This window comes from Seriola aureovittata, chromosome 9, assembly GCF_021018895.1.
Source record: "Seriola aureovittata isolate HTS-2021-v1 ecotype China chromosome 9, ASM2101889v1, whole genome shotgun sequence".
NCBI lineage: Eukaryota > Metazoa > Chordata > Actinopteri > Carangiformes > Carangidae > Seriola > Seriola aureovittata.
The window spans coordinates 1,143,477-1,154,372 of record NC_079372.1 but is presented as its reverse complement, the minus strand read 5'-3'; the positions used below and the strand labels follow the sequence as shown (position 1 = coordinate 1,154,372).

The 10,896-nt window shown below is 40.1% G+C and overlaps 1 protein-coding gene across 1 annotated transcript; it reads left to right on the top strand.

The window, feature by feature from the left end:
- The first annotated feature begins 189 nt into the window (after positions 1-189).
- Positions 190-9,887, top strand: trappc6b (trafficking protein particle complex subunit 6B). The gene is made up of 6 exons (XM_056385759.1): positions 190-447; positions 554-621; positions 1,591-1,708; positions 1,896-1,979; positions 6,185-6,278; positions 8,506-9,887. The coding sequence occupies exons 1-6, from the start codon at positions 367-369 to the stop codon at positions 8,535-8,537; spliced, it is 477 nt and encodes a 158-aa protein (XP_056241734.1). The 5' UTR covers positions 190-366; the 3' UTR covers positions 8,538-9,887.
- The last annotated feature ends 1,009 nt before the right edge of the window (positions 9,888-10,896 follow it).

The following is a 10,896-nucleotide window of genomic DNA, read 5'->3' as shown; positions in this document are numbered from 1 at the left end:
AACTAATTCTACAGTGTGCACTAATGGTTGTGGCTGGATTTAAAATTCTGACTTTTTTTTTTTTTTTTTTTTTAATTCTGACCTTTAAGTCAAAATTCTGAAGAAAAAAAAAAGAAAATTCACGTGGCCCTCATCAGCTTCCGTAAAGTTCGACCTCCTCGCCAGCTGGTGGCGGTAGAGTACCAACAGTGCCCTCTCTGATCAGCCCTCCCTCCGCTGGTAAACAAAAACAACACGGAAGCGACAGAAAGGTTGATATAGTGTTCAGATGAGTGTGTTTCTGTGTTTTATCCGTCAGTGTGTGATGATGGTGTCGCTCCCGGTGTAAGTGAATCGGTTGGACCCGCTGTCGTCAGAGGAAGAAGAATGGCGGACGAAGCTCCGTTCCAGTTTCTACATAACGAAGTGATACAGTACATTTCCAAGTCCGCTGAGAAAGGAGAGACGGTGAGAAAGTGTCTGTCAGGAGGTGCTCCACGGCGGCTTCATGACATGAACAGCCGGTGCTCGTTAGTTCTGTTTGTTCACTAGTTCTTCTGTCATACTCTCTCAGGAAAATGGAAGAAATATCACCAAACTGGAGAATATGGGCTTCAGAGTCGGCCAAGGACTAATAGAGAGGTAACTAACAAACTGCTGCGACTCAGGCTGTTTAGTCTCACTATGTGATCATTAAGAAAACCTTCTCTGTTAAACAGTTCTGTTCAAGACATGACTAAATGTCCTGGAGGAGTCATCTATATATTAAGAAGGATTTCTTTCACTTTCAAAGGGAATAACAGGAGCAGATGGACAGTCACAATATCAGCATATTTATTATTATTTATAAATCATCATGCACAATACCACATCAGAGAAGCCGTTCCTCCCAGGATCATTTCTAATATTTAAAGGATTAGTTGAGTGCAGAGTCAAGACAACAATGAATCCTAACAATGGTGTGTTTGTCCACAGTCTGATGTTTCCTTTCCCTCTGTGGCACAGAGTTCCAGTGTTTGTCCCAAATCTGTCACCAACCAGTAGTAAAGTAAAATGCTAAAAATGATTAGCCTGTCAAATTCAAAATGTTTCTTTAAATGTGTTATGCAGGTCAGGTTGTTATTGTCGTAGTTTGTCAAACTGGAGCCACCTGAAGTTATTTTATAGATATTGTGGGTAGATGAATAGAAGAGGCAATATGATGCAGGACAACATGTAGTTACATTCTGTCACTGTTTGAAACACATCAGTGAGTCTCTGTGTCATTGCACGACATGTTCCTTCATCACCGTGAACTAACACACCATAATTTATTCAGACTCGGTCACACACACACACACACACACACACACACACACACACACACACACACACACACACAGTCCCACTGCTGCAGACACTCACAAGTTTTTCTTTGCTGGTCCAGATCTGTGGACCTGCCAGTTTACTCAAGACTCACTCAGCTGCCTCAGAGTCCGTCTGCTGGTCTCTGTATCGTCCACCAGCAGTGTAACATCACCTGTTATCTGACATGACACTTTGAATCAAGTCTCATTCCTTTGTGGCAATAACGCTTAGATTTAAAGCTCCTGGCCTTTTCCTTTTCTGCAGACTGACTAAAGACACTTCACGGTTCAAAGACGAGCTGGACGTCATGAAGTTCATCTGTAAAGACTTCTGGACCTGTGTGTTCAAGAAGCAGATATACAACCTTCGAACTAATCACCAGGTAACACTGAGCTGATGGTTAACAGAACATCCTAACAGAATTCTGACAAACTCAAATCATTCATTTATGTAATATGATGTAATACATTTCATGGTACATAAATATCATCCCAGTTCTTATCTTTGTCTAGTCCTCTATCAGCATCCATACTGCTGTGTGCTGTTCTAATGTCTGTCATGTGTTTCAGGGCATCTATGTTCTCCAGGACAACAAGTTCCGACTGCTGAGTCAGCTGTCAGCTGGTAAACAGCACCTGGAACATGCCCCAAAGGTAATCTGCCTTAATTTCATCAGATTATGTGACTATGTAGTGATTTGTTCTATAAAGCTCTGAAGCAACTACGGTGGCCCTGAGGGCCCAACGCTCTGTGACTTAAGAAAACACATGCAAATACACGCAACACAAACAACATCAAAACACATCTTCATCAGTTTGACACATGAGCTGCAAATACTCACAACACAACCAAATAGACAATTCAATTCAATTTGTCCAGAGAAAGTGATGAACCAACTTGTTCAATGCTTTGTGACTTTTGAAGTTAAAAGAACAGGTGCACATGGATGTATTAATACATCCATGCAAGTGTGTCCCAGCTGGTTCATCACTTTTTAGTGTCCCCTGGAAACACTTCCATTGTGTCGTGAGTATTTGCAGGATGTTGTCAAACTGATGAAGATGTTTTCTTTGTTTGTGTTTTGTCTATTTGCAATATGTGTTTTCTTAAGTTGCAGTATGTTAAGCTCTCACGGCCGCTGTAGGTAGCTGATCCTAAACCAGCAGGCCTTCACATGACTCCAGACTCAGTAGGGACGGGGTTTAATAACATTTTAGTTAATAAGAATCCAGTTCCTAATCCGCTTATGAAATCCCTCGTTGAACTGTTGGGTCCGAGCTCTGCCTCCAGGCAGGACACCATAAATGTTGGACCTTTGGTTGTCTATCAATTTATCATATTTATTTAATTTAATTTATCAACCCTGTCATAAATTTAGAAAATATTGATTTAAATTAATAATATCTAATAATAACTTTAAAATGAATTAAAGTCATTGGGGGCACCAGCCTAAACTAAAAGGCAAAATAGCCAATATTGTTTCAGTCTCAAATTAATCTGGAACTCAGATTAATAATTACCTTAATAATTATAACCAAATCACTATATCAACAGTAAATTAAAGTTAAAGGATTGAAATGATGCTGAGTAGAGTTTGGCAATATTCACACTTGTGCAACATTAAACACACCAGTAGTTATACTTAAAGACATTTATTTACAATGGAACAGAGTAAAAATACAATGTCTAATCTAGTATATACAGGTGGCAAGATGGCCGATTCAAAATGGCCGCTGAGACCACCTGGTGTGTGGGGGGAGGGAAGATGTGAGTTTCTTTGTTAGCCTAGCTCGTGTAATCTAAAGGTACCAGGTCAGAGGAGGAGGTTTCTAGAACTGAGATGTACTACAGGTATGTGTGTGAACATGCAAGTACTCAATTAACTGTATGGCTGACCACAACCTAAGCAAACATTTCAACAACAAGACATTAACCAACATGTACATTAACGAAGTTAAGACTTCTACTGCTTAACTGTGCTGTGCTGTGCTGTGCTGTGCTGTGCTGTGCTGTGCTGTGCTGTGCTAGGAGAGGTTAGGCTCAGTCAGTTAACGTTACCCAGTCCTTGGAACAAAACAAAGAGGTCCTGAGTCCCAACAGAACCTTTTTATTTAGTTTGGAGGAGAATGAAAACCTCTGTTGGTTATTAACATGTACTGTTGTTATTTCACTTCAGTAACAAAACAAATTTCAGCCGTTTAATGAAACTAAAGAATTAATTTGATATAAGAATGAATTTAGCTTCTTCTAAACACATTAATGATGATTTTTTTGTTCTTCTCAATGACCATGTTTTTGCTTCGGTACGCTTTTCGCTCACCAACTACTCTCACTCCTCAACTATCAAAACGTTCAGCCTTTCAAGAACATTTCTGCTATTACTTTTCTTTTTTAGTAATTTTTTAAATATTCAGCTTTTTCTGAAAAATTTTGCCATTTAAATGAATGGAGGGAATGTTCAAATCTTTCAACTTCAACTATGTCAGCATACTTTCAACTGGAGACTTAATTTCAGCATTAAATGGATCCAGAGACTTTCAGCTGTTAGACTTGTGTTCAGCTTTTTGGTATCTTGTACAGTTTTTGATTTATCTCAGTTCAAGTTTTCTGCTTTTTTTCTTACAGTTTTAGATTTTAAAAATGGTTGTGCAGAGGAGAGTGACATCACACAGAGTGAGAATAAGGTGTTGAAGTGGTCTGTTTAACTTGTCCTCATGACCACACATTTAACTTTTCACCCATCATTTTTCCCCAGAATGTAGGAAAATCTGTGTAGTTTCACACAGTGTGATTCTTTAAACAATAGGACATATGGTTTTTCAACGGGCTGCCCCTGAGCAACATGAGAACCCCTCAACAGTGCTGTAGATTGCAATACAAATTAAGAGCGAATTTAACAGGAAAACTGAAAAAACCCTTTTCTGAAACATGTTCAGTTTTCCACATTTTTGACTCCGCACTGCACAGACATGTGCAGGAAGGTATTGTAGCGCTGGATGTGTGAAGATTTTACCAATATGAGGTACGGTTCTATATTAAATGCGCTGAGCCAAACTCTCACTCAGGTGTGTGTGAGCTGTGTGTTTTCCAGCTGCACACAGCTGATATTGCTGATTAAGAGTATAACAGCACTGGGACTTTTAACTAAATGTATCACAGGTGTTCTTTTTACTGTTAATCACAGTCAGGTCTAAAAGCTCGCTAAGAATTTACTGCAAAGCGTCCACTGAGTGACGATGGAGCAGCGTCTGATCAGCTGTTGACCCATCAACGCCAGTGTCACCAGACTCTTATCTCACTGGTTTCACGATAAATGGAAACATACAGATACATTTACATACTGAAGTAACATGTAGACAAAGGTGTGCAACATGAGTTGAAGAGGAGATTAAATCAGGCGAAGGAGGACTACAAAAAGAAAGTAGAGAGGAAGCTGCAGCACAACAACACCAGAGAGGAAGGGGGGTGGATCCCTGCTTCACATCCTGGACCACAGTACGTCAGGCTGGGTAACTGTGTCTCAGGGACAGTGATGAGCAGCACTGGGGCTCCACAGGGGACTGTTCTGGCTCAGTTCCTGTTCACCCTGTATACAGCCGACTTTAAATACAACTCTGAGTCCTGCCACATCCAGAAATACTCGGATGACACAGCTATTGTGGCGCGTATCAGGAACGTGCAGGAAAAGGAGTACAGGGATCTGACGATGGCCTTCAGTGAATGGAGCGACAAGAACTGCCTCCTTCTGAACACCTCCAAGACCAAGGAGATGGTCATGGACTTTCGGAGGTCTAGGTCCACCCTTCAGCCAGTCAACATTCAAGGGAAGGACATTGAGGTGGTGCTCACTTATAAATACCTAGGTGTGCACCTGGACAGTAAACTGGACTGGTCCCTGAACACAGATGCCATCTACCTGAAGGGGCGGAGCCGGCTCTTTGTCCTCAGGAAGCTCAGGTCCTTTGACGTCTGCAGTGAAGTGCTCCACATGTTTTATCAGTCAGTGGTGGACAGTGTACACACAAGGAGACTGGACAAGCTGGTAAAAAAGGCTGGGTCTGTGCTTGGCAAGAGTCTGGACTCACTCAGGACTGTTGTGGAGAGACACATGCAATGTAAGATGGAGGCCATCTTGGACGATACCAACCATCCTCTCCACAACATTCTGGCAGGACAGAGAAGCAACTACAGCTGCAGCAAACGTCTCATCTCACTGCGCTGCAGAACAGAGAGGTTCAGGAGTGGACTCATTTAATTATTATTTTTTATAATTAACTGTCATTATTATTATTACTAATGAGCTGCTGGACATTTGAACTTCCCCTAGGGGATGAATAAAGTATCTAGCTATCTAGCTCTAGCTAGCTAGCACCTAGTGTGCAGGTCGGGAAAATGTTTGTGTTGCAACAGCGCAGAACCAGTGCAGCTGCGGAACTATTTGTGTTGGTGTAGCCAAATCAATGATGAAATAACAAGCAAATCATAATCTGTTGTTTCTTATTACTGTAAACTAATATGGCGCTCGGACAACTATTAAATAAAAATGTCACACTTAGCTGTGATTCAGTCGTAGCTACTTCAGTGTGACATTGCTTAATTAACAGCCTCTTTGATCTCGGTGAAGAGTACAAATACAAGACACACACACCCCTTAAGCTGTTTCTACCTACACACACACACACACATTGACAGACGCACACAAACACTGTCTGTACTCTGTAAATGACCCAACGTTTCACTTTAACAGAGGTCTGACTAACAGCACACTGCACCCACAACAAACACACACATACACAACGATGGAGTGTGTTAGGATGGCTCTCCTCATCATGTGACATGGCTCTTTGTCTTTCTGCAGTACCTGTCCTTCACCTGTGGTCTGGTGAGAGGAGCTCTGTCCAACCTGGGAGTGAGGAGTATTGTGACTGCTGAGGTGTCCGTCATGCCTGCGTGTAAGATGCACATCACTTGTCTATCATTCAGAGACATTCTCACAAAATGTATTCTTGTTCTTGGAAAAAGTCATTTGAAAAAACATTTTAACTTTTGTACTTGCTTGTACTTTTTTTCAAGAGATTTCATCCACATCTCTCTGTCATCATTCATCAGTAGAATTTCTTTTTTGATTTTTGGCCCTGTTAAAACCTGTTCAGACCTGTTCAGACCAGACCTGCTCAGACCTGTTCAGACCTGTTCAGACCAGACCTGCTCAAACCAGACCTATTCAGACCTGTCCAGACCTGTTCAGACCAGACCTGTTCAGACCTCGTATTAATATCCGTTTTAGATGATCTGATCACAAGTGGACGGCCCTAAGTTCAGGTGTGAACGCACCTGAGACACATTGAGGATGCATTTTAGATCTGATCACTCAGACCATATTCGGAGGTGGTTTTCTTTTTTCTTTTAGCAGTGTGAACACAAATGCGTCCTGGGCCACATTGAAGGACCAACTACTCTACTGACGTCCTCTGACACAATCTGATTAGTCTGAACACAGTTTATAATGAACCAAAATATTTCACTATTTCAAATGGATAAAACCTGATTTCACGGTAGAACTGTGAGCAGAGCAATGGTTCTTTCAACCCCTTCTTCACCTCGCTCTCTCTCTCGCTCTCATACTCTCTTTCTGTTTAGAAAAAAACATTCCATTGAAACTTTTACGTTGCATAGAAAAGAGCACATGAAATCCAGGCTTCATAAAGGAGGAGTGGTTGGTACTGTATTTTTAGATTAAAGTCAATCATGATGTGACTCTGGAGAGTCCCGTCTTCGTATTTACCAAACAGAATGCAGTGTGTCTCGGTCTGTGATGCACACTCCAGTTTCCTGAAGTGTACAGTTCCACAGGGGTCAGTGTTCAGTCCATTATTGTTTAACCTTTATGTTAATGATCTCCCTTGACAGTGTCATAACATACATCTGCAGATATATGCAGATGACACTTCTTTACACATATGCAGATTACTAGCCTGAAACCAGCTGACACTAGACTGAAACCATCTGATACCAGACTGCAACCAGCTGACACTAGACTCAAACCACCTGAAACCAATTAACATCAGACTAAAACCAGCTGACACTAGACTGAAACCAGCTGACACCAGACTGAAACCAGCTGACACTAGACTGAAACCATCTGATACTAAACTGAAAGTAGCTGACACTAGACTAAAACCAGGTGACAGTAGGCTGAAACCAGCTGACACTACACTGAAACCAGCTGACACTAGACTGGAACCAGCGAACACTAGACTGGAACCAGCTGACACTAGGCTGAAACCAGCTGACACTAGACTGAAACCAGCGAACACTAGTCTGAAACCAGCTGACACTAGACTAGAACAAGCTGATACTAGACTAAAACCAGCTGAAACCAGCTAACACTAGACTGGAACCAACTGACACTAGGCTGGAACCAGTTGATACTAGACTGAAACCAGCTAACACTAGACTGAAACCAGCTGAAACTAGCTAACACTAGACTGGAACCAACTGACACTAGGCTGTAACCAGCTGACAGACTGATAATAGGACACAATGATGTTGGTTGTTCACAGCAGTTCCACGACAGTTTTCAACTCTGTCCTCCTCATTACTGACTCGGTCAGTAACTGACTTCCTGCCTTCTTTGCTGCAATACTGTGTATCTTGGCTTTTTACCGGCAAATGTAAATCAGTGGAATAGTGTGAAACCATTGAGAGGAATGGGAATCGCATTGTCAACGTGCACATGGGTGCACATGGGTGCACATGGGTGTACATGGGTGTTCATGTGTGTCTGCATGCATGGGACAAACAAAACTGGGAGCAGTACATAGAAACCAGCTGTCTAAGAGGTAAATGATTTGACAGGTTACCTTTTAATAACAGGATGGAGCCTTCAAACCTAAGAGGACATTTGAACAAGAGCACAGTCTGACCACAGACACACTGTATGAACCCAACATGCAACTCTGCACTGCCTTTGTGAAACCTGGGTCATTATTTAGGCTAGAGTCGGTGCTGCTGTATTTAGACACAGATCTCAATGATCCTATTCTGCCCTGTCTTTAAGTTGGGGTGGAAAAATTAGAATTGGAAAACATGGGAAACATATTTTTTTGAAAATAAGTGTGGACTAACACACCTTATTCACACTCTAACTCTCTTATCTTTGTGCTCTTGTGTCTGTAGGTAAATTCCAGGTCATGATCCAGAAAATGTAGCAGCCAGCAGAGGCCACACTCTCTCTTTCTTTTGCCTACATATGTAATTGTGTTTTGTCTTTAAAGGGAAATTACACCCATCTTCAGCAGCACAATCACTTCTCTGCATTTTGGAGATGACATTGATGATTGCAAAAATTTAAACTGTAAACTTGCAGCGTCCATATAACAGTCTGACCAATTGTCATTATCATATCACACTTTCCAATGCCATAATGATTATTTCTGAGAATGATGATATAGTAACGTTATGTATTTTATATAAAGTCTACATGTTTCTCACTAACTAAATGTGTGACTGTGTATTGCCGGTAAAAAGTAAACTTCAGTGTGTCAGTTTGAATTGATGCACAGTATAGAAACTGTTAAACCATTAAAAAATAACTTTGATACTTATAGATATCAAAATAAAATATTGGTAATGATCAATAATTGTGTTTGGGTTTATCATTCTAATACATGCATATTGCCTACTAGTTCTATGATCATTAGAGTTTAATTGCTTCTCAGAAACCTGTTTTCTGTGTAAACAATTCATAATATGCCAAAATAACAATATGCAGAACAATGCATACATTTGAGCTGTTTTTGGTTGTATATCATTGTACAGCACTTTTGCCAACCCTGGATGTTTTAAATGTGCTTTATAAATGAACTCGATTTAATTTGAAACATGAAAATGAGGAAGTGAGGGCAGCTAAGCAGCTCAGAGAACACAACAGAAGTTCAGTACTGTCTTCAGACATGCCAAACATGTGAATGAATGATCAGTTTAAAGCAGGGGTCTCTAATAGGTGCCCCCTCCCCGCCCGCCCCAGTCTGTTTTGATATGGTATGTGAATACATTTGACCAGTGATATAAGACATGAGAAGCTCTCAGAGTGAAAAAGTTACGCCTTGTATAAAGACACAGTAGCACTAATGATGATCAGTAATCCTGTTGAAGCATGAAAATGCCCAAACTGTTTCAATTTCAGGTGTTTGTTTGAACTTGGACTCACAGGTGTGTGACAGAAATGTTCTATTTGAAATTTATGCAGTTAAAGTTTCCTTGTTATTTTTGTGCTCTAGATAATATGCTAGAGACACAGCCACTGTTTATGACTGCAAAGATGTTAAAACAATTAAAAACTACTTTGTTTAATTTTTCATTATTCATCTCTGCTCCAGTAAATCAACAAGCAACTGCTATGAGGGTCCTGGACTTTGGGTTAGCCTCTAGAGCTCTCCTTCAGCCTACATGGAAAATCAGACATAAGAATATGAAGATGAGACATATGTCAGAGCCCCCTCCCTTCTGATGGCCTCAACTCTGCTCCAGACTCTTTCAATAAAATCTGTAAATCTGTTCCCTTTTTTTTTTAATCATTTTAGTTTGTACAAATTGTATTTTGACTTGTATCATTCTACAAGTTGCATATCTGTTAACCTCATGTAAACCTCATATTGCCTTCAAGGCAAAACATATCAACATTTTAAATGTTATATGTAATCTCTTTTCTCTCTATTTTTTCTCCTCTAATTATAATTTCCCTAATTATAATAATTTTCTATCAAGTTTGCTTCAGGAATTAAAGGTTCCTGTCCTAGAACCATGAAAGTTGGTAAGTTATCCAATCAGAGTTTTCTTTTTTGTTGTTCTCTGTATCCAGAGAAAAGATCAGCTGGCTCACTCATTGATTGGACGAAATAACTGGGACAGAGGGCCTGAAGCCCCCACAGCCACATGTGTTTGTTTAGTGGCGGCTTAATAAGGTTACCACTTACCGCAAGCTTTTATTTTGTTAGTTCTATTTTTTTATGTTATGGGTCTTTTATTTTGAAGTTCAGTGGTTATACTGTACATGAGTGGGCCACAGACAAAGGACAGATATGAGACTTTTCAAATAAAAGGTCTTCATTATTTCATAATTAAGCGCCTTGTTGGAACAGGAACAAGGTCTTGTGTGATTTGATTAGTTTTATGTGCAGTCATATGTGATTTAATGAACCTGCATGTTAACGGTAGGCAAATGCTAACACTCACTTCCTAGCTTAAGGTGTGTATTGACATCTGTCAGATTTCTAAGTATAAAGTATAATTTGTGACCTTATTCTTATTGGTTGGTTTGTAGTTCAGTGATTCTTGAGATCTGGGACAAAACATGTCTGCCCAATAAAACACAGTTTTAGGTAAAAAATAATTTCATGTTTGTTTGTGCTAAATTATATTATATCTGACCAGTGCCTGAAAAAAAACCCCTGTCCTGAAGCAGGTCTCATTATGTTACAATAGTATAAAAAAAGAATTGTAAAATTAAACATAATAGTTACTATATGTAAGTAGTTGAGTAAATAAATATTAATAAATATACATATT

Excerpts from the sequence above, each read along its gene's own strand:
- trappc6b (XM_056385759.1), top strand. The coding sequence starts at position 367 with ATGGCGGACGAAGCTCCGTTCCAGTTTCTACATAACGAAGTGATACAG. Across the intron at positions 448-553 it reads CCGCTGAGAAAGGAGAGACG|GAAAATGGAAGAAATATCAC; the intron begins GTGAGAAAGTGT and ends ATACTCTCTCAG. Across the intron at positions 1,980-6,184 it reads ACCTGGAACATGCCCCAAAG|TACCTGTCCTTCACCTGTGG; the intron begins GTAATCTGCCTT and ends GTCTTTCTGCAG.